We start from the raw sequence: 23361 nt of genomic DNA on the forward strand, positions 1-23361 counted from the left end.
CTCAAAGCCAGCCCATGCCTCAGCACTGCGTTGCTGTGAGATCACTGTTCATCTTTTCATTATTGGCAACTGCAAAAATATGAGACATCTTTGTGCACGTCAATCTATTCCTGTAAGTTTAGACTTCATTCCACTGAGATCATACATTGCAATGACTTCCAGAGGCTAATAATTTGAAGTAACTCTCCAAGACTCAAGACGGTAATGCCACTGGTAATTAATGACCACTGAAGATACAGTACCATCATTCAGAATGTATCCTCCAAAACCAGAAAAGGATGACTGAGCACCATCCACTCTAAAACACTGGTTCTCTACGGCAGCAGACTTATGGCATGGCGTAACCCAGGGCAACACGAACTATCACTTTATATCCAAGAACTTGGGTTTCAGATAAGTTGATTTGCGTCTGCAAAGGAATCCCTTGCCCAATGCGAGAGGTAAAGACTTTGCCTGTAGAATCGACTGGCTCAGCTGGTGCCACAACACCACACTAAGATAGGAAATCCCAAGATGGACTCTGGCGTAAATGCAGCCCCAGTGCCAAGTGCCTATACTGGTAAAAATCTTCATTCAAAGACATTATGCAAGTTTAGCATCAAACTGTGATAAGGTATTCCTAACATAGGTTGAATGTCCCATATGATGGATACCATGGTATTTAAAGCATATAATTATGTTGCTCTCTTTTTCACTTACATGTTTTTCTAATTCTTTACTTCTATCAAGCCCACGCTTTCCTTGTTAATTCTCCAGCACATCAGCCGAAATATTACCAGCATTAATGTTATTAAATTCTTAAACTGAATGGAATGGAATATAAGATATATAAAAAAACAGATTTCTTATCTAACACATGACATATCTTACTTTTTTATTGTTTTTTTTTTCCTGACTGCAAGATGCCTGTCACATTTGTATAGGAAAAAAAAATAGCAAAGATACTCTTTCTCATAACAACCTTAGATAGCCTATATACTCTGAACGTGAAAAATGTGACTTAAAATGAGACTGGGAAAATTGACCTACGGACCAACAACACTTTCAAACTGTTCTCTAGTAGTTTCCCAGCAGTTTTAGTAGCTGTATGATTTCAAATAATTTACAGGCTTTACATTTTTTACCCCCTCTAGTCCCTTTCAATCACTAGCTCCAGATACAAATCTGCTACATAAGACTTACTGATTTGTGACCGTGTCAGACAAAATACATACATGAAAATATCAGTACTAGGGCCGATTTCCATCCAGTTCATGAAGAGAACATTAAGTTTTTTGCTATCTTTTGTCTCACAAAGTTTTAACATTCCCCCTGTCTTGAAGGAAGAGTTCACAGTAATGGGCAAACATACATGCCATTTGACTATTTATTTCAGAATGGCCCACTTCTCACTGGTGTATCTCATTTATCTATGGCCGGCACACTTCGCACATTCATGTCCAATGGCCACCTGTACTTTGTCCAAGAAGGATGGACACAGACAATGGACATTCGTAGTATGTGTGACACAGTGATCACTGTCTACGAAAGTTGTGACCACAATCAGTGTGTGATGACAAGATGGCTGGTTTCTGTTCCAAACAATACGAAGCCACTCTAGTATGTTCTCTCTTTCTCTCTCTATTTCAAAATCACCAGCAGCCCCTGAATAATGCATTCTACATCCACCTGATTAAAAGCTTCCTCCTAAGTATTTCAATCAGAAAGCTACTGACTCTGCAGAGACTCCACACTTTCCCCGCATTCTCAGCAAAAGATTGGCAAAGAGTCTGCTCATACTCCCGCCCCAAATCACACATTATGTTAGTCAGTACCTGTTCACAACAAGATATGACGCTACATCCACATTCATGCCTTACTCTAATCATCATCTTCTTTCATCACCTCCACTATTCGGACTAGGGGTGGGGGTTGGGGGTTGACTGGGGTGGGAAAAGAGGGGGGGGGTGGGGAGGACATTGCACATTTTTATCCATCGACATCATCAACCCCAGTGATGGTCTCGATCAGCTTGTTCTTCTCGCCGCTGTCCACTCGCTTGTGACCATTGTCGTTGACCTCTGACCCCTCCGATGACCCATTGACCTCCACCTGGGGGGTGATGGTCCCCTCGGTGGTATTCTCACCCTCCCCAGTATCATCCCTGTCCTCCTCCTCCTCCTCTTCCTCCTCCTCCTCCCGCACAGCCTCCACGTCCTGGGTGGTCAGTTCAGTGAGCAGGGCGGTGGCCTCGGCCAGGGTGTCCTGGGCGCTCATGGTGCGCTGGAAGCCCTTGCTGGTGGACGACTCGTTGGACATGGAGCTCTGCGGGTTCCAGTACGGCTCTGTCATCTGCATAAGGACACATGAACCATGTGCATCTTTTTCAGCACTCTCACTCCATTAAGGGGAAAACCTTGAAGCATCTCTTTTTAACAACATCCCCCTCTTTTATCATTAAGTATCTTACAGCATAATAAGCAATATTTCGTTGCAATGTGCTGGACAGCCAAAAGGTCATGATTCACCTGGACATCTAAAAAATAACTAGAAATGTCGCTATGGTGACTGGTATGCCTCCGCCATGATGCATGATTCTCCTAATAGGTCTAAATAGTACATGTGGACAATGTGTGATTACATTTTCACAAAATTGGCAAAATGTTAAAATGACAAGTTTGTCACAAATGTGATGAATGCTCACCTTCCTTGACCTAGGTTTAATTGGATAAATAGGAGAGCATGTATTTGGGATGGAAGGACGGACGGAAGGACGGACGGAAGGACGGATGGACGGACAGACAACCCAAAAACATAATGCCTCCGGCACCACTTCGTGGCGGAGGCATAAAAACACTATAAAAACAATGGATCCCACTCACACATGTCCTTATCTTACACCAAATTCTGCCTTAAATAATCTCTCATGCATATTCAAGTATTTGAAAAGAATACAGAAAGAAAAAGAAATGACTAATGCAATTCAAGTCTGATAAACATCACAACCAGTGGAACCAGAAAGAGAGAGAGAGAGAGGGGGGGGGGGGGGAGATCTGGTCTGACCATTACCTTCTTCTTGAGCCAGTTGACCGCCCAGTGCCACTTCTGGTAGACAGAGGTCAGGTACTCCTTGGCCACTTGGCACTTGTTGGACAAGTGGACCAGGAACTTGATGCACTGGTAGGACCGCCTGCTGTCAGTCGTCGTGCAGTTCCTGATGATGTCTGTCATTTTGTAAAGGTATGTAGGATTTCACGTTATAGCATAGCAGGGATGCCAACCTTGTAAATGGTATAGCAGTATTCTGAGGGCTGAAGAGGCTTAGCAGTTGGTGGGAAAAAAGTATTATTACTTTTTCCTGCAATAAACATGTGTAGTAATACACTTTGGGAGAGTAGAGTTTTCGATGAAACATGCGGTGTTTTTGGTAATAAATGGTACAAAGTATAGCAGAAAAGTAACAGCTGGCATCTCTGGCTTAGTATCGCATATACAGTTTGAATATTGCGCATAAATTTGGCATTCACAGAGAGAGGAAATATTTACTCATCTTGGTGGAAATAGGATCAATTTTGTATTTTTGTGACTATCACTTTATATGTTTGCCAGCTGTAACCCTCATTTGCATTCTATTCTGGTACAAAATGTCATCAACTGACGACAAAATATCTGACAAATTCAGCAGTCAACTACAAAAATTTTGATATTAAACAACTAACTCCAGATGACAAGAAAAGACATCACGTGATCATCACATCATAAAGAGCTATAGACATCCCTAATACAATACAGTTAGCAGGTCCAAGTCACAGAAAACCTTGTCCTGCGGAATCGGTGGACTTGGCAAGTGTTGTATTAAAAGGAACCAATCAACAAATACTATGGTTCTCCAACTGAACTGATCTTTACTTGCTGCCTACCACGGTACATCTGAAAACAATGATTTGCACAGGCCTGCTCAATGGAACTGAACACCAGCAAATATAAGCACCAAAGTATATCAAGATTCGAATCCTACGCAAGGACTAGGAGGTTGGCTGAAAGAAGTCCATCAGAATTAATTTTTTTTTTCTGTTTGTAAGAGAATGTTGTGCAAGCGTTTTCTGAAGTGTTACTGGGATTCCCGAATATATTCCCATTGCCAACCTTTGCATTATACAGTCTCCCCATGATACAGTCCCTTTAAGAATGTCAAGATAGTACGATGACTCACCAAACAGGCCATTGTTGTTCCTCCCTTCCATGGCCAGCTTGAGCCTGGCTAGCTGCAGCGGGTCATCCAGGAGCAGCAGCTCCAGCAAGAGCACAAAGATATGCTTCAGCTCATTGGCCGGTGCTGACGAGATCTGGCCCTGTTCGTAGGCAAACAGCAAATCATAGAGCTTGTTACATTGGTATTCACTCAATTTTGGGAGAAAGAAAGCACCACAATTCACTTCACAATTCAAATAGTTGAAAAGCCTCTAAATGTCACAATTCACTTCTTCACAAATCAAACAGCTTAAAAGCCTCCAGATGTCACAGTTACGTCAAGGTTTCAACAATTACAGATGTTCACATTAGCATTGACTTTGGACAAATTGTGTTCACACTTACATGAATGATCATCATGACGTTGAGTGTGAAGCGCTCGTTGCAGAAGCTTTTTTTAGCAATGACTTTGGACAAATTGTGTTCACACTTACATGAATGATCATCATGACGTTGAGTGTGAAGCGCTCGTTGCAGAAGCTGCAGTGAAGCAGCATGTCAAGGATTGGCGTGGTGCTGGAATGAACCTCACGGAATGCAAGGACAGACTGCAGGAGGAAAGGAAAAAAGACAGGTGCCCATCATGATTATGATGCATCATTAACAATCAACATACCAAACTGTAAGATTATAAATCCACCTGTTCTTCTCCCTCCATGACAGATGGTACTCCATTGATGCCCTTTGCTGACATGTTTTACCCATATGGGACAAACCACGAAGGCTTGGTGCTGTCCATCCATTTGTCAGAATGTCAAGTGGACAGGCCCACTGATATCCCTCTGGCTTTGTGCCACTTCACGCCACCCTCAAATCTTGCAAGATTCGCACAATGGCAAGAATTGGCCACAGGTATATTTATCTGATAATTGGGCCTACCTCCTTGATGTACTTGAGGCCAGCTTGGCCAAAGAGAGTTTGCTTCATGTCCTCAGGGACTGGCAAGTAGCGGTTCAGGTTCTCTAGGATGAGGATTGGCCGCCTCTTGGGCCTATCTCCAAGATCTGTGTAGGAGAAGGTGGGGCATTATGTCATTCACTACATGCCAGAAATTTGCATGCATCACCATCATCATCGTTATCACAACCATCACTATCATCACTATCAACAGCATCAGCATCATCAGCATCAGTATTCATCACCATCGCTATCATCATCATCAGCATCAGCATCATCAGAATCAACATCAACATCATCAGCATCACCAGCATCATCACTATCACTATCACCATCATAAGCACCAACACCATCAACATTATCACCATTACCATCAACATTACCATCAACATCACCATCATCACCATTATGATCACCATCATTATCACAATCACCATCATCACCAGCATCCTCATCATCCTCATCACCATTTTCATGACCATCATCATCACCACAATCATTTCTAACCATTATCACCATCATCTATCACCATCATTACCAACAACATCATCATCATCACTATCACCATCACCATCATCTGACACCATCATCATCACAAGCATCCTCAATCACCACCACCACCATCACCACCACCACCATTATCATCAACATCATCATCACCATCATCACCACCACCACCCATCATCATCATCATACCTACCCACAGTCCTGAAGGGCGAGACATTACAGTGGAGCACCATGGCAGCCAGCATGGTGTGCAGGAAGCCAAACTCCCTGGTCTGTAGCGACGTCCACCTCCTCGTCTGGATGTCCTGCAGGGGGAAGGCATCACAACAAATGGTTATCATGGGAATCATGGTCAATTAAGGCAGAGCAGAATGCAACTGACCAAAGCCTGGTGGCATCACAAGATGACCACTAGGAGGAAAACAATGGGTCTTCCCTGCTTAATTTACTCATGGAATTCTTGGCAAGAAGTTTTTGTTTTTAGATATTGTTCGACACAGAATTCAAGGGGGTATGGACAAATAGTGCTTTGAGATTATTTTGATTAGAATAACATGAAACAAGCTTGTCACTCCCAAAATCTCACTTTTCTTGATAGAACTCTCCATACAGGCACAAGAAGACACTGACAAATTAAATTTTATCATCGTTCTCATTTATAGTGAACTACAATTAAAACTTTTGTGCTTTTGGCAAATCCCATTACAATGGCATTAGCATTACCCAGCCACAGCTACATTACAATGTACAGGAGTGTTCATCCTATTTCTATTTCTGTTCTCACTGGTCTTTATATCACTGCAATTGTGGTGCTATCCATAGGGCTAGCCCACTTTCCATAACACCTAATGAGAACAGGAGCAGGGCTCAAATTATCTCTGGGAAATCGGCGAGGCTATAGTGGAGGCCCTTAGCCGGGTAATGCGTGAGGCCCCAGTAATTGTTAGGGCTAGGCAAGGCCTTGGCCAGTGAAAAAAGGGCCTTATGGAGCTTTTTCAGGTAGTTTGTCCCCCTTACCATGTCGTTGAGCTCTGACGGTGGGCCGATTAGGAATGTGATGAGTCTCTGGAAGGCCTTCCTCTTGAACAAGTGCTCACAGGTATCAGAACCCTATTAAAAACAAACATGAAGGAGAATCATACATTTATCATATAGAAACACTGGACTCGACAATTAAAACAAAAGGGAAATAAAAACATAATTTAAATATACTTCCAGAGAACGAATAAACACACACTAAGATGGCAGTAGTATCTACAAGTTGTACCAAGTGTACAATATGTAGTTTTGCTATAAGTGTCCCCCATTCAACCTTAGCTCATTGAAAGAACCTGACCACATTCTGAATCAATACTCAACCTATAAAATGAATCCCATGAATTTGTGAATTGGGTAAAGCAGGTTCAGTGCATCGAGTTTGCAAGTTTAAGCGAGTAGGGAGAGCAGGTTAAATGCAAATGGAAAACAGCTTTCAGTGCATATGTACAGTATATCAGATTAGGTGTAAAGGGAAACATCTATAAGTGCATAGGGAGAGCAGGTTGAAAGCAAAGGGAAGATAGGTTTAAGTGCATCGGGAGAGGAGATTAAATGCAACGGGGAAAACAGGTTTAGGGTGAGCAGGTTGAAGGCAAAGGGAAAACAGGTTTCAGTGTATACGGAGTTCAGGTTGACTGCAAAGGGAAAATTGAAGTGCATAGAGAAAACAGGTTTAGTGCATACAGAAAACAGGTTTAGGTGCATAGGAAGAGTAGGTTGAATGCAAAGGGAAAAAAAAAAGATTTCAATGCATAGGACAAAGCAATGGCAAACAGATTCCAGTGCTCTGTGGGAAACAGGTACTGGTAGCATGCAATGGCCGTGGCAGGTTCTCACCAGCTCCATGTACATGCTGAGCAGCCAGAAGTACTGCACGCAGCTCCGGCAGTGTTCCAGGACCTCCTTGTCCAGGAGGGACAACAGGTGCTCCAACAGGGTGTCCAGGTGGGCGTGGTTGGTGTTGTGGGTGCGCTGCACATGGCCGTGCATGATGCTCTTCACCAGCATCGCCATGGAGACCCGCACTTCCTGGTTGGGGCACTCCAGGAGAAAGGCTCTGGATGGTTGGGTAGATGGGGGAAGAGTTAAAGAGAAGTAATACTCATTCCTTGAACACAAATATGTGTATGTGGACATACACTGTCTTGTTGGCATTTTAATCGCTTAAATTGTGCCCACTCTTGCCAACAGTCACACAGTTTTGATTTCAGGAGAAATGAAAGAATACACTAGGAAGAAGAAACATGCAACAATGGCATGAGCTTACATAAGCAGACAGCCAAACTATGTAGTCACAACAAGCATGATTTCAGTGTATGTACTACAGAGGAAATATTTTTCTTCCCCACACTGTCTATCCATTTATCCATCCGTGAATCTATGCATTTATTCAATAATTCATTCATTTACTCACTCATTCATTTAGTCATTCATTCACTCATGCATTCATTTACTCATCCATCCATCCATCCATCCATCCATCCATCCATCCATCCATCCATCCATCCATCCATCCATCCATCCATCCGTCCATCCATCCATCCATCCATCCACATACCCATCCCACACTCACCTGAGGTAGTCCCGTCCCTGTGCTGTGGCCATGAACTCCAGGGCCCACTCGCAGGCCTTTGCACTGTCCCTCACCAGCTGGTCTATCACGTCCCTCCAGTCCTCGAGGTCGTACCTGTTGGCATGACAACAGTATGGGCATGGCTAACTGTCCTGGATGTGCCCTCTACTATACATATTACTTTGCTTCATTCTTGCCATTACAAGGGTTTGTGTGAGTTTCAGAAAGTAGCAAAGACACACCCAAACTCTTTTCCCTGGAAATTCAGGGAAACTTTCTAGATCCTTTGCACAGCCAGATCAGAAGACTGTGTCACATCAAATGCATCAACGTGAAAACAGCCACAAAAAATAAAAACAAGACATGAAATGATACCTCACGGCTGAAAATATGGGACTTGTGGGCCAAGTTTGAATTCATTTAACTCCATAAATTTGAAGCAAGTACACATGATATTTGATACTGATGCGTCTGTTGAGCATATTACAAACATCAGCTCACAGAACTATATTACGCTTACGTAATGTGAAGCATGAACAATACCATAGACTGAACTACTTAAAAAAACTGTCAGGGTTTTTTTTCTTTCAAATACAACTGCAGTCACAAAACAAATGAAGAAATAATTTCTATTTGCTCAACAGTGATAAGTTTGAAATCTGATGCATTAAAGACTTGCTGCAAACTCTCATTAATTCTTGCACAGCAATTCTAACAGCTACTGCAAAGCCAAGAATGGGCACAGACTAGGGCATAAGACACTGCAGTTGTAAGAGAACCATGCGACATACCTGAGTTTCTTCTTGGTTCTGAAGAATGTGTTGAGAAGGAAGTGCATCGCTAGCTGAATGCTTTGAACAGACATATCCACGTAGGCGTGGTGGTAAGTCATATGCTGAATGTTGAGATAAGAAAAATAAATTCATAGAAGTCACCAACAAGGAATTAAAGGTGGCAACCTGTAGGAAGGATTACATATTCCCTAGTCTCACTTGACTGTGACGCACACCTAAAAACATTTTGTCTGCTTATGAAGCTTTAAGTGCCCCTAAAAATGCAAAATGGGGGAAAAAATGAAAAAGATTAGCATTGTATGTCAAATCCAAAGCTTCTTGAAAGCTGTATTTCATATCTTCACAGGAAAAGCAAACATTCAGTTTTCAGTGCATTTCAGTTCATAGTGTTTTGCTTCTCTGCTTTATGTATTTCTCCCATATTACCCACTAGAAAGAACTCTGCATATATGCCACACTCTGCTCACCAAATTGCACGAGGCAAGCTTTCTGACGAAGGTGAAGTACTCCTCGTTGTAGACGGCGCGGTTGCGAAGGAACTGCAGGTTTTCATCCGCTATATGTCGCTGGATGGCAGCCGGCATGCTGTCCATGAAGAAGCCACGCTTCTCCCCCTTGTGCACCAGGGCGGACAGCTCGCTCATACGGTCACCCGTCGTCGGCGACAGCTCCGGGGAGCTCAGCTGCTCCATGCTCCTGGATTGCCAATTTGAGGAAGCAAATATTCACAACCTTCATTTCTCTTCATTTCACATACAATTTTCTCAAAGGATATTCTACATAAAGGAAAGTGGACTTTTTTTCTTATCATTCTGAGTTTGCTCTGTTCCTGTGTGTATGTACCTCTTGCCATTATCAACAAGCAAACAACTTTTGGGAATTCAATCCAGCTGGGATAAAATGTTGCCAATTTAATTGTTGTTTCAGCTCATCATTTTTTTTAAAATCCACAATAAGACTTAAATTTCTCAAGTAGCGCTGTGATATAACCTTGAAAGTTGAAGTTTAAACAGAACTTCATGCCAGTCCAGACCTATGTAAAGTCTGATTGGCTCACCAGTTTATGCCACTCTATATAACTCATCTGCAACAAACACATCTTCCTCCCTCTGATAAACCACTCACCCATGCATGTCGCCATGGAAACCCTTCTGAGATATCCTGACCATGGGGTTGGGTGTCCTCATCCCCTCCATCCTCTCATAGAACAGCATGTAGCCGCTCCACGTCCGTAACCGATTCTCGGGCCCGTACGATCCTGATGAACACAAAACAATTTTATGATGACATGTGGCACCATATGAAAATTAAAACCTTGTGAGCCCAAGCACAGGTAAACTCTACCTGTCCATTATGATGCTGAGGTAATTCACATCAAGCATGCAAAATAATCAATCAATACCATATATAGCAGTGATTTCTACATTAATGTACTATACTACACAAAGCTGAAACTAAGTTTGAGCATTATTCCAAACCACTCTTGCAATCCTCAAAAAAATTCCTTGAGTTCTATCCCTGTTAAGAATTCTACATCTGAAATCTAATATCAAGATGAACAAGAGCATAAAAGGCTCAATTCAGATCGGTTGAGAGCCAAAGCTAATTTGAAACCAATTTTCAAGCTCGACTTCAAGCACACTATACGCCACAGGGCCCTGAAGAAGTTTATGCAAAATGAGAAGAGAGAGAGACTGAAAAGAGACAAACCTGAAGGCTCACATGACCTGACCCTAAAGGCTCCCCCGAAGCACTCTTCCTCCAACCTCGTGTCAGTCATGGTGAACTCCTCCACCTGGGTGTCGTTGAAGCGGAACCACTTGCCCTTGCTGATGTTGGTGATGGATGTCCCACTGGAGGGATTGCAAGCAGTCAGACCAGACAGTTGGTTATACTCATCAATTCAAATGCTAGCAACAGGTACAATGCTTATTCAATCAAGACACTGCTACTGTAGTTTCAATTTCATTTAAATTTTCATTACGTTAGATTTGTAAAAAAATATATTTTCAAACTTCTGTTGTCAAGCTCTCTTATCACGTAGTTGTGATCCTTAAAAAAATTGGGAACCACTGTAGGTTTTCTTCACGACTCGATATGGCTGCTGCATCAGCACACCTTCTGGCTCAAAATTGTATAAGGTCTAGCATCTAGGTCTAAAACTTTCAATATTTGTTTGGCTGCAAAGTCCAATCTGATACATTGATCTACATGCTGTGCTCTTTGTGTTCTCAATTCTACAATACAGTGACCATGTGTCTTCTATCCCCATCAACCTAACCACTCCATAATATACACCTGTAGTTTCACTGCCTGATTACTCCACAAGTTTACCCGACAGTGGGCAAAATTACGTATGACTACAAGTCTCTGCCATGACTATAGTCTGAAAAGCTCTTTTAAAAGGTTTTAACTTAGATCCCCCTCACCTCCTGTCCTTGATGAAGGAGTAGTAGTGGCCGGCATTGGCCTGACCGCTGTGCACCACCACACCCACCAGATGGTAGAGATCGTCCGGCGAGCTTTGGGAGGAGACGCTGCGTTGGTGGCCGTGGGGACCCTGGGGCTCCTCAGCCTGCTGCTCCAGCCTGGCCATGCTCTTGGCTGTGTAGGGCTCCATGTCTAGAACCCAGGGGAACTAGGTGTAGGTACAAGGAGATAGTGGGGGAGGGTTAGGGTGGGGCACTTAACATAGAGGTTAAGCATAACAATAACAGTTTGACAAATGTTCACCAGAAGTACTGGTATGTTTGTTCATATCATTAGCAAGCACAGTACAGGGAGTAAACATGATTTAAAATGGTGAGAAGAAAAGGGTAAACCAGGGCTTGGTACTAACTTTTTTTCTCCTGCAGCCCATGCAGGCCACTAAAATCTTTAGATCTGAAGTGTTAGCAGCCTGAAAGAGAAATGCAATGGCCTGAAATAAAAGGAAACATAACAATCCTTTTTGAATCTTAGTTGCCCGACTGGGGGACCAAAAGACAACATTTTTTGAAGTTTGGTGGCTTGACATCATTTTCAGTGGCCCCTGGCCACTACTTATGTCAAACCCTGGGTAAACTATACATACTCCACAAAGCCAAAGTGGAAAAACTTAGTGCAAAACCTGATAAGAATCATCTCTCTTGCTTATGCAATTGTATTGGGAGCAATGGTCTTAGTCAATGACAATCATACTTCTACAGACTCTGTTGAATCTCACAGCTGCTCTTGCTGGTCAGACTACAATATCTGCCATATACATGTATCTTGTGAACATAAGGAATGTGCAAGTCAAGACTTGTATGACAATTTCATGAGTTGTTAACTGGCTAGGATGGCTATTTCTTAACTTGGAGACCATAAAAATTGTTTGTTTGTTTTTTCATACGGCAGAATATAAATTGGCACATATTTCATTTCATGAATATCAGTTGACTTGCACATTCAGCAAAAACATCACAAAATATACGGCATATACAGTATTTGGACATATAGTGGTGAAATATGATGCGTGTAAGACAAATGAGATATAAGATACAACTACGGGAGAAAATGGCACACATTGAAAATGGAGAAGTCAAGGAGAATAAACAAATGTTTAAAAAATACATCACAGACACAGACAATATAATAGAATGTATAGCATTTAACAAGAATGCTAAATTGGTGAGCCTCCTGTCTGTGCCAGAATTAGATATGCTGCACAGAGGGAGATTACAGAGATTAAATACCAGGATTGGCTGGATGCAAGCCAGTCTCCCTGCAAGAACTGATAAGTGACACAGACACAGAGCTCTCTCTCTCACCTTGAAATAGTCGTCAAACTTCAGGGCCCTGCCCGCCTCCCAGTCGTAGCCGAATCTCTTGAGTTGGATGACGAGGACTGGGGGCAGCGTCTTGATGCAGGTCCGCTTGATGGTGTTCCTCTGAAAATACACATCACAAGACGATACTCATTGTGTGCAAGAAATTTATCCTTTATCACTGTTTCATACATTTGCAAGAATCAATCAACCCTTAACCCTAAAAGGGCTGGGGGGGGGGGGGCAGAATCTGCCCCCTCGACGTTTCGCGCTATATTTCTGTAATGCGAGAAGGCCTCGTCGCGAGGTTTCATGACTTTCTTTGTTGAAGTCTCGCGCAACTTTTGACATCAAATTTGCAACGTCCGCACATACTTTTTCGAAGCCACGCCCATTTTTGAAACGGCATGTCACCCCAAAACAGGCACAATTTTGTGATTTTGTGTACATTTCCTATGGAAAACAGTGCTCTGTCATGAAAGTCATAAAAACCTGATTATTCTTGCAATTAATCACTTCCATTGATTAATTTTAGGCTAATTATGGTAGAAAAGTGGTAACAATTTTCAATAAAAAACAAAGAAAAACAAAGAAAAAACAAAAGTAAAAAAAAGAAATACTTAAGAAATTCTGAAAATAATAAAATACATGAAATAATAAAATACATAAGAAATTAAATGACTTTTGGAAATTTTTGAGATGTACAATTGTTGAATATGTTAAACAGATACACAAACCAAAAATTAGACTCTCAATGCTTTTATTTAGGCTAAAATATGATCTTGGGCTTAATTTGCATAATTAATTAATCAAAATGAGAAACTGACTGTTTCAAAAAATTTTATGACACAATCTTGTAGATTACGACGTGGGTGTCACGCATGCCAAATTTCATTGTGATCGCACCACTGATGGCCGAGATCTCGGGGGGGGGGGGGGGGGGGGGCGGTTTTAGCATAGCCCAAAAAGCCCGGCTTGATTAGGGTTAATACTCTACCAATCACATAACAATATGCCATGAGCAAACAACCCTTTAATCTTCCATTACAAGAGATGGAATGATGAAATCATCAGCGATCAAAACACAAATTTTAACACTTTTCAGTGAATGCAGAACACAAGACACACAGGTCTTTTGACATTTGTAGATTAAATCTCTAGTTACAGATCTCCACTTCTTACTGCTAATAGGAGTAAAAGAAACTGCACATTGGGTTTTGCTTCTTTGCTGAAGCTACCACACATGGCATGCATATCAAACTTTCAATTTCTGTTCACTACCAATTTGGATATCGAGTTTGAATATCATTTTGTCAATCGAAGTCAAAGCAGTAAATCTTGGTGTCAAAATGGTCAGAACAGCATTCAAAGAGAAAAAAAAAGACAAGATAATCATATCACAATCTTGACATGAGATGACCACAAGAAAAGACCAGATCATCGGAAAAATTGCAAATGGCCATGTTCTCTAGTGTTAACAATTTGACGAAGCATCATTTGGTTGGAACGGACCAGGTTCCTACCTTTTCATTGCACTCTTCACACAAGTAAGCATTCTCCCCTTCAAGCATCTCTCCCCTGACAAATTGCTCCAGGGAGTCATTGAGGTTGTTGGACTTCACTGTCAGGTTGAGGGCAAAGAACTCCTCCTCTCTCTCTTTTCTATGGGACAATAAGGCAGACAAGATGATGACAATGCTGCGATACCTCACAGGTTGAATTTTTCATTTCATGCACTAGCAAATGACTACTGTGGGGGCGGGATGAGGGTTTTCATATTAGCTTAAAGACAAAGATGGTCACCTCAACTGAAGGGTTCATCGATACCCCACATGATATAGCACGTCTTTTGGCTATCAAACAAATGACTAACGATGAAGTGGCCTTCCGAAGTTCAACTGTATTCGCAAATGCATTCGTGTCTGGCAGAATATGAAGAGGAAAATCTAGAATGTGCCCCTCTTAAGATACATAATAATGTTTTCATACAGCCAAGAAAAAATATGAGACAGATTGTGAATTGACCAAGTTCTCATCACAATAAAAAGAGCAGTGTAAAGGATAAATTCATGACAGCCAGTATAATGTTTTATCCATACTTTTCTCCGATTTCCTGTCACTGTTCTCTACGTACGCTTTCACAGCGACTTTTGCTAGAAAGAAAATGAACAGCCACACACTTCTTTTAGAGCAAAATCTGCTACCAGTGGTACAACAGATCATGGGCATATAGCTCATAGAGAGATTTGCAATTACCGCAACTCACAATAAGGCAGTCACCATAGCAACAACTGAAGCAGCGACAGTTGATTGCTGTTGCCAGACTGCTATTACTGTGCAAGCAGAATGTTGTAAGATACACTACTTTTCAAACTCTTTATTGAAACAGGGGTGGGGGGGGGGGTGGGGGTGGGAGGCCTGATGCACTTCCATTACCTGTGTGGGCAATCCTGGCAGATCATCTGGTTGAGGTAGAGACCCTGGAACTTGGGCTTCAGCACCTCCTTCTGACCGCTGGTCTTGAGGTGCTCGTCCAGCTGGTCGGTCAGGATGGTGAAGAAGTCGAAGGCGTCCTGCTGCTCGCGGACGTTGACCGGCTCGCCCCAGAACTTGAAGACCCGCCAGAAGCGCTCGGGCTCGTAGTACTGCAGCTTGCTCTCCAGCAGGTGGCCGAAGACGTTCTGCATCTGGAAGAAGACATTGTCCTCCGCGTCCGCCTTCTCCGGCATATGGCTGGCGAGGATGCCCTGCGGAACGGAGAGTTTTGAGATGCATTCATGGCGTCAGTCTCAATGCTAACTTCCCTCAAGCCTGTCTGAGAGAATACCTGTCTATAGGAGTCACTCGCCCACTTCTCTTAGTGAGTATCAGAGATGGATAGTGTAAAACCAGACATATTCACAGCACAAAACTTTTGTGTATTAGAGCTGATGGTCTATTTCGTGGCATTTTTTTTTTCTTCATGAATTGCTACTGGCATGCATTCAACATATTGTGTAGAAAAAACTTTTTGGGTGCATTCTGGCCTCTTGAATCTTGGCTCCCTGCAAAATAAGGGAAAGTTTCATGCACATAAAAATTTATGACTTTATATAGTATGTCTATGTTGCCATCAAATTAAAGTGATTTTCTCAAGTTTCATTTGTAGAAATTGATTCCCTCTTTGTTTTTGTTTTGTATAATCATCACAATTACAATGTAAATGCTCTGAGCTTCAAACTGAAACATACACATAATAATTTGCAATACTGGTCAGATGAAGTCACTGTGTGCTATATTTGAGTGCACAGCACTTACTTCTCCCTGAAAGTAAATTCACAATTAAACGATTTTGGGTTAATATTCTATGAGGGACATTGCAAATCAGACTCGCAAAGAATGATATCTTTAATATATTCCACACATATTAATATTTCATCTCTCCTATCCATGGATACCAACCTCCCTGATGCCTGGAGTCATGTACAGCTGCTGAATGACAGAGTTCATGTAACAGGTAGCTCCTCCATTCTTCAGTCCCACATACTTGGTTGTACGTCCCTCAACTGGTGGTAAATGCTGTAAATGCAAAAAAAAAAAAAAAAAAGTGTATTACATATAATACAATTTGTCTGACCTGACGCAGACTGTTTCCTTTTCTGATCAAGCTGTCTCGTATCACAACACTACTAATCATAAAGAATAGAATGCGAGCCACAGTGTGTTCAAAGTGCACCTTGGGAGAAAACTTTACACGTTTTTCTTGAACTCATAAAAATCACCCTTGCAAAGCACATCAATGCACTATGCTTGCGGTATAACATATGGAATGTCCTTCATTCTCATTGCACTCTTCGAACTCTACTATCCTTTTATCCAATAATTACCCCCTCCTATCTCCAATATTCACTAACTAATCACTGCTGCTTGTTTCTTAATGACTCAATCAATGCAAAATATGTTTTAAATCATATCCAATCAATTTCATTCACTCTGTTACAAATGTATGATCTGAGATCAGGCTTACAGTAGTCTTGAACTAATATGTAAGCCATTTCACTGTTTTCTTGCTCATTAAAAATATAAGGGGGAAATAAAAAATTTCACATCAATTAGAGTATATTATGCTCTGACAGAGAAACCACAACCCCCATTTGATTCCATGAGCAATCACATGCTACACCATCCCATACTCATGCTACATTTGTATGTAATAGCCATCAGTCTATAAGCTATTCCTGCAATTTTTTTTTTTCTTTTTGCCCCTCACAGAGGAGATGCTGACCTCCCACTCCTTGGCAATGGAAGGGTCTCCTTGGTGGTGCATGCTGATCAGCTGGGTGGCGATCCTCTGCAGGTTGTAGGGGCAGCCCTCGGACAGCACCACCAGCAGCTCAAAGGCAGCCATCCTTGACTCCTTGCCAGAGATCCTGCACTCATGGAGGAGAGAAGACTTCTGTCAGTCAGACTAAACTTTTTTGAGGCTGCCATTTAAGGAGGAAACGGGGAGTGATGACTACCTGAAGACATTTTTTTTTTTTTTTTTTGATTAACCAACTGAAAATGTATAGCAAACTAAAAGAGTTTGCACATGAGATCATCATATAGCAAAGACATCCCCCTGGGCAGCCAAAATTCACACATCAAAACCACGGACATTCCAAAGAGCAAATCACAGAGATACTCGTGTACTAAGTGCATCTCAAGGAATAGGTCAAAATAATTCCTAAATCAGGGGGAATTTTGTGTTCTATTGTCAGGATAAGAAGAGAAGTTTCTAGTTTTAGGGAGCCACCTTCAGAATCAGAAAGACTTGCCAGTTCTACATCACAAAACACATGAGAGTGTCACCAAAAAAAAAAAAAAAAAAAAAAAAAAAAAATGCGTCATCGTAGAAGCAGTTCAAAATGCCCAAGGTTATGTGAATACAATCTTTCAGCCTTTTCACCATCATCTGGATGCAGACAATTTAAAGGCACATGGTCCCGGTGGTTTAGTCGAATGCGTACGCGGGTACATGGCGCAAGTTTCCTATAGAGACCTATCCTATTGACTCCTCCTTAGCGCTTTGACCCATTTCCCCCCGAGTCCAAAGAAGTCTGATCCACTGTAGTCAGTGGTTCGATCACAGTTCGGCTCATGATTCCGATGAGGGGGATGACAGCTTCAGCAAACTTCTTTTGCGACGTCATACTAAGAAGCACATATGCACGCACAATGGCATTACTACAGACTGCGTGATGCACAGAGAAGACAACGAAGGCAACGTTACCTACAACACCTACAGTTGTACGTGCTTTACTCTTGACGACAGCTCAACTTTGGCAATGTTTGTATCAATGCTAATGGTGACTGGCAGTATCATCAACAGTGCCCTTTTACCCACCGGGACTATGCGCCTTTAACCAAAATATTTGAAAAGGTTATTACTGAGTGTTAATGAGCAACAATATCAAATACATGTAATGGCAGGGTTTCATAATATACACACAGGGGTTCGTACATACAGGTGCACAGGAATAAGTATACAATTCTCAGTGCTCACAAAACTATGTAATAGCAAAGGAATACTGGTGCCCCATTATCTTTTGACATAAGCAACATATACAGTGACAGCAATTAAGTGATTATTCTATTTACTGTTTACAGACAATAGTATCGTTATAGTTTAGTTGATTTCAGATATAGCATGGGAATGAAATTTACCTCTGGATGTATATTGCACATCACAAGAACACAATTGTTGTCATAGTTTGTGAGGACATTGATTGGATAATATTCACTAAATTGAGAGTATAGATTTTTTTTTTTTTTTTTGCCAGAAATATGCCAAGTACACCATTAAATGAAACAAAGAGGGAAATTATCACTGAGATGTCAGCTGATGCTCTTGTCAAAAGTCCATGCAAGAAAAATATCTGGAAATGCTACTTGTCTCCAGAAGGAGTCCCTACAAAGGCAGGTTTATAGCACCACGCATCATTTTTGTTTTTTTGAGTAACATGTGTTATGCAGTCAATTGAAATGTATGTTTCTAAATTTATCAAACTTCTGATGATCTACATTTCGTCAGTTGAGAATGAGAAGGGCGTTAAGTTGTCTTGAACACTATGAGTTTAGTGGCAACTTAATGCCCTTATTATTCTCACCCGATGATTTCTCCTTGTGGGGGAACAGTAAAGGTTCAGCAATTTGCGGTCACTTACACAATGCAACTGTCAATAATACAAATTGACCCTCTATTCAAAAAGGCAACAAACACTCTTTTTTAAGGACTATCATTACAAAGATGGAAAAAATAGTGCTTTCTCCAGGAAATGCCTGCATAAGTCTTACCCTTGAGTGAATCACTGGCGATTAATTCAGGGACAACATACTCAAAGTTTGCAATGAAAAATGTCAATCTGCACACACACAAACAATATGCAAATTTCATATGCAAATTGGACAATTCATCCTCTTCAAATTATTTTTGTTTTTGTCATTACTTCAAACCATTCTACCAGATCTTGCATACAGAGGACAGTGCATTTATTTGTATCACACAGTGAGAAAAGAGTCAGAGATTGAAAGAAAGAAAAAAGAAAGAACAAAGGTAAGACCCTGTACCTACGCCCCGAATTTGCTTGATTATATGATACAATATGTTCAGTTTTGTAAGCATATCTGGGAGTACAATAAGAGGTGAGCTGCTGAGTAAATATTGGAGGAAGATGATATATATCTCAAATATATTTCGCCACATTTAATCTTTTTTTTTTCTATAATTTCTGATTTACTGCATGTACTTACTTTTGATAATATGCCTTCCGCATACCACATTGACCAGGTACTGGGATACTGCGAAGATACATTGAAAACACAAAATGCTCCGCTACAGTACCTGTCTGTGCCAAACTTTAAGGGCATATGAATTGAACTTTACTGTCAAACAGCAAGGTTAACACAAAGCTCAAAGATTGAAAATGGATAATGAATACCATAGCAGGATGTGAAAAAACAAACAATCATAATTTGCAAAGCATAAATGCTTCATGCAGTCTAAAGAAAACTTTATATAAAAGGGACAGGTTTCATGGTGCATGTGTAATGATACAAACACAAAAATACAGACAGACAAGCACACACAGTAAGTGGAAAGATGCACAGGAGTGATGCCTTTCCGGCAGACTTACAAGATCCACAGTGGACTCACTTTGAATTGTAGTCTCTCCTCAAGTCTGCCTTTTCATGGTTCTGTCCTTGGCTCATGACTAGTCGAGAGGCTGGGAAGAGGTACTCATTCAAAAGACTGTTGAGGAGTCTATCACCTGTGGAAAATGTAGGAGGTGTATTACGAGTCTCGCATCACTATTCCACATTCAATTTTTGTAGGTCTACGAATCTACATATTGCTAAACTGCATCTCAGATAATTTCATTGTAATTCACCCCCCAAATATGCGTTTCACTTGACTAAAATTGACTAGTGATTTCCCTTCCAAGTATGATAGCTAAGAATTCCACTTCATCACCAACATCAATGAATTCAAATCTGCATTGAAAACACACACCTGAATCTCTTAATAATTTCAGCACACATGAAACTCTACACTGTTGCAATTGTATATACTACAGTCTTTCTTTTTCTTGAGCACATAGGGACACAAACTAGTTCACTATTGTAAAAGCTGTTATTTTCGTGAATGAGGTGGTCAAAGATATTGTCGCGAGATGTTTCCATGATGTGACAGTGCGGCGATTTGATCACACACACATATATACACACAGCATGCACACCCAGCAACCCAGATCACTGCACTCTCTTCCACTTGAGCTTTGTTGATAAGGAGGTATGTGCCTAACACGAGACTAAGACCCCGTTTACAGTCCGGCCTCAATTGCGCGGCCGAGCCTCGCAATTTTGTCCGTTTACACTGCTGGGCTCGGCCGCGCTTTTGATTCAAACCTTTCAATATTTTGTCGTAGTGGCGCTCTGCTTGTAAACAAACGCAATTTGGTATTGTCTGGTTTTCAGACCCTTTGCCAAATGAATTCCGTGGCGACGAAGTCGCCGTTCGGGCAAAGGCCTTTGCCGAAGGAAAAAAATCCTTTGCAGGACAAAACCACCTTAAACTATACTAGTTTTCGACGTTGAGGGGGTTAATATCCTGAATAGCGAAAGATACAGGTAGAGGGTTTGGAAGCCAGACTAAAATTGGCCGCGCAATTGGCCGCGCATTTGGCCCAGTTTGCGTTTACACCAAGAAGAGGCAGGGCTCGGCCGCGGCTCGGCCACGGCCGAGACCACCTCCAGAGCGAGGCCAAATGCGAGGCCAATTTTGGCCTCGCATTTGGCCTTTTGCGCGTTTACACTGAAGCGGGGCTGGGCTCGGCCGCGGCTCGGCCGCGGCCGAGCCTCGCACTGTAAACGGGGTCATACAAGCAAGCATGTATCTGGCCAGCCATGGCCATGGTTTCATCCAAGTTCGGAAGGCACCAAAGGCCATGAAATGAGCACGTTGACATTTTCATGTGTCACAAATCAAGATCAGGTGGTGATACTTTTTTGTGTGTTGTTAAATTTACAGTAATTCGCGAAATGTGCAAAAAGTAAATCCTCACAAAAATAACAGCTTTTATAGGTCATGTTATGAGCTATTATTATTACTATTATCAGCACAAAAATTTACCAATTTTCCTCTTGTCCACGCCCTCGCAGGTCAGCAGGGTGCGGATGAGGTGGAGGTGACCGGCCACCAGGTTGTTGTCGGTGGCACCCAGGTTGAGGTCCTCTGAGTCACAGGGCTCAAAGTTGTGCAGCCAGTCTATCTCGTCTCCCAGCATGGACATCGGGTTCACCTTCAGGGGCTTTTGCGAGCTCACTGGTGCGTGATAGACAGAAATCAGTTGTATTTTATTAGTCCCTATTAAAACCTTTTAGCATTTCTAGGAATTCTGTGATATATAACAAAATCCACTACATCAATCACTATGAAGTATATATGGGCCGAACATCTGTTATTTGCAAGACGAATTAGATGAATTTCACAAATATTGATGGCCTTTTGCATGAAAAAGTGAGAGCTCAAAAAAATAAAAAAGTACTTGCCGGAAAAACAAATTTCTCTTTTGCACACAGAATGGCAAAAAGCTGTTTGATTTTGTAAACTGAGGTAAATTGAATGTCCCATTCCCTGGGAGCTCATTGAATAACTCATAACCCATGCGAAAATTTGTGTACAAATGGAAGTCTGTTTGAAGTCGCACAAACTTTTTCATCAGACTGAATTTCTATAGAAGAATATTTCAGTATATCAACCATAAGGAGTGCACAACTGCCAATCCTCATTTTCCAAACACTGTGACCATTGTACTAGGGTTGTCTATTTAACAATTCTTTAAGACTTTTGATGCATATGACCAAAGAATACAACTTAAATTACTGCACTACACACCACGTAAACCAAATTACTAGCACATACTGTTATACCTATATACTGTATAGGCCGAATATTTCGCAAGGTTTTTATTTCCACAAATTTCGCGAGTCAGGTGCTATTCGCGAAATTAAAGACACGCGAAAATATTGACTCTGATCCCGATGTGGATGTGAGGTATGCGTGAACATTTCTCCGTTCAGTACAGGACTCCATGATCGTGAATTTAACCACTCGCAAAATCGTCGGGAATTCCCAATTCGCGAAAATTTAGACTCGCGAAATATATGGCGTATACAGTATGAGAAAATAGATCACACTGCACTGTATGTACTACACACAGTAGCTTCCATTTGTTTAAAGGGGATGCCATCATGTCAAAACAAAACAAAAGAACTAAACAACTCCACAAATCTACAGGCCTTCTAGTCTTACCTCTCAGACCCTCCAGAAGTCGACATCTCAACTCAAAGTACTGTGAACACTGGTTCAGAATTCTAGTGCAAAGGAAAGAAAAAAAAATGGGTATAAAAGCACAGAAGGGTTTACAGTCTAGGATGGAGTTTCATGGTTAGTTCCGCTACACCAACCAAAATAGATAGTGTATAATGAGGATATATGTACTCCATCTGTACTGCTTGTTACATTATGGAGGGGTGGTGTTTTCAATGAAACACATGAACACACAGTGTGTTATTCCAAAAAAAATATGAAAAAAAAAATCTTTTAGGAACCCTGCCAACAGCTTGATTTTCAACATCAAACACTGAGTGTATCGTACGCTACCACCAAATGAGCAATTCCCAGTTAAAAGTGAAGGACAAGATGTCTAACTTGAATGATATGTAATCAACTAATGAAAATAGAATCCAAGGAAATTAAAATGAATGCACAGAAATCAAAACATATGAAATAGTATGAAAATGAAAAAAAAAAAAATAAACGTCAATCAATTAATGGAACTGAATTGTGATCATAAACCTAGCTAAAACCACATCCTGCGTTTAGTGTCATTTTACTGTTGGTATAAAATGATTTAAAGTTTTATCAGACCTATTGTACTAATGCACAAAGAGTGAGCAAGAGTCGGGGGGGGGGGGGGGAGATGGGGAAGGGGTGGGGGAAGAGAAGGGGGAT

The 23361-nt window shown here is 41.4% G+C and overlaps 1 protein-coding gene across 1 annotated transcript in view; it reads right to left on the bottom strand.

Annotated features, from left to right (window-relative positions):
* Positions 1 to 1890: 1890 nt before the first annotated feature.
* LOC140237371 (ubiquitin carboxyl-terminal hydrolase 24-like) overlaps positions 1891 to 23361 on the bottom strand; it is a 53314-nt gene continuing 31843 nt past the window's right edge. The window contains exons 30-51 of the mRNA XM_072317307.1: positions 22660 to 22721; positions 21478 to 21669; positions 20002 to 20116; positions 17092 to 17236; positions 16269 to 16385; positions 15264 to 15574; positions 14351 to 14489; positions 12831 to 12950; positions 11469 to 11677; positions 10750 to 10892; positions 10165 to 10297; positions 9507 to 9735; positions 9037 to 9140; positions 8246 to 8359; positions 7510 to 7729; positions 6652 to 6744; positions 5828 to 5939; positions 5110 to 5234; positions 4665 to 4778; positions 4193 to 4331; positions 3049 to 3203; positions 1891 to 2331 (exon numbers count right to left, since the gene is read on the bottom strand). Of these exons, the coding sequence (XP_072173408.1) occupies positions 1969 to 2331; positions 3049 to 3203; positions 4193 to 4331; positions 4665 to 4778; positions 5110 to 5234; positions 5828 to 5939; positions 6652 to 6744; positions 7510 to 7729; positions 8246 to 8359; positions 9037 to 9140; positions 9507 to 9735; positions 10165 to 10297; positions 10750 to 10892; positions 11469 to 11677; positions 12831 to 12950; positions 14351 to 14489; positions 15264 to 15574; positions 16269 to 16385; positions 17092 to 17236; positions 20002 to 20116; positions 21478 to 21669; positions 22660 to 22721 (3454 nt within the window). The 3' untranslated portion in view covers positions 1891 to 1968. The remainder of the gene's footprint in view (positions 2332 to 3048; positions 3204 to 4192; positions 4332 to 4664; positions 4779 to 5109; positions 5235 to 5827; positions 5940 to 6651; positions 6745 to 7509; positions 7730 to 8245; positions 8360 to 9036; positions 9141 to 9506; positions 9736 to 10164; positions 10298 to 10749; positions 10893 to 11468; positions 11678 to 12830; positions 12951 to 14350; positions 14490 to 15263; positions 15575 to 16268; positions 16386 to 17091; positions 17237 to 20001; positions 20117 to 21477; positions 21670 to 22659; positions 22722 to 23361) is intronic.

Source organism: Diadema setosum, chromosome 13, assembly GCF_964275005.1.
Source record: "Diadema setosum chromosome 13, eeDiaSeto1, whole genome shotgun sequence".
NCBI lineage: Eukaryota > Metazoa > Echinodermata > Echinoidea > Diadematoida > Diadematidae > Diadema > Diadema setosum.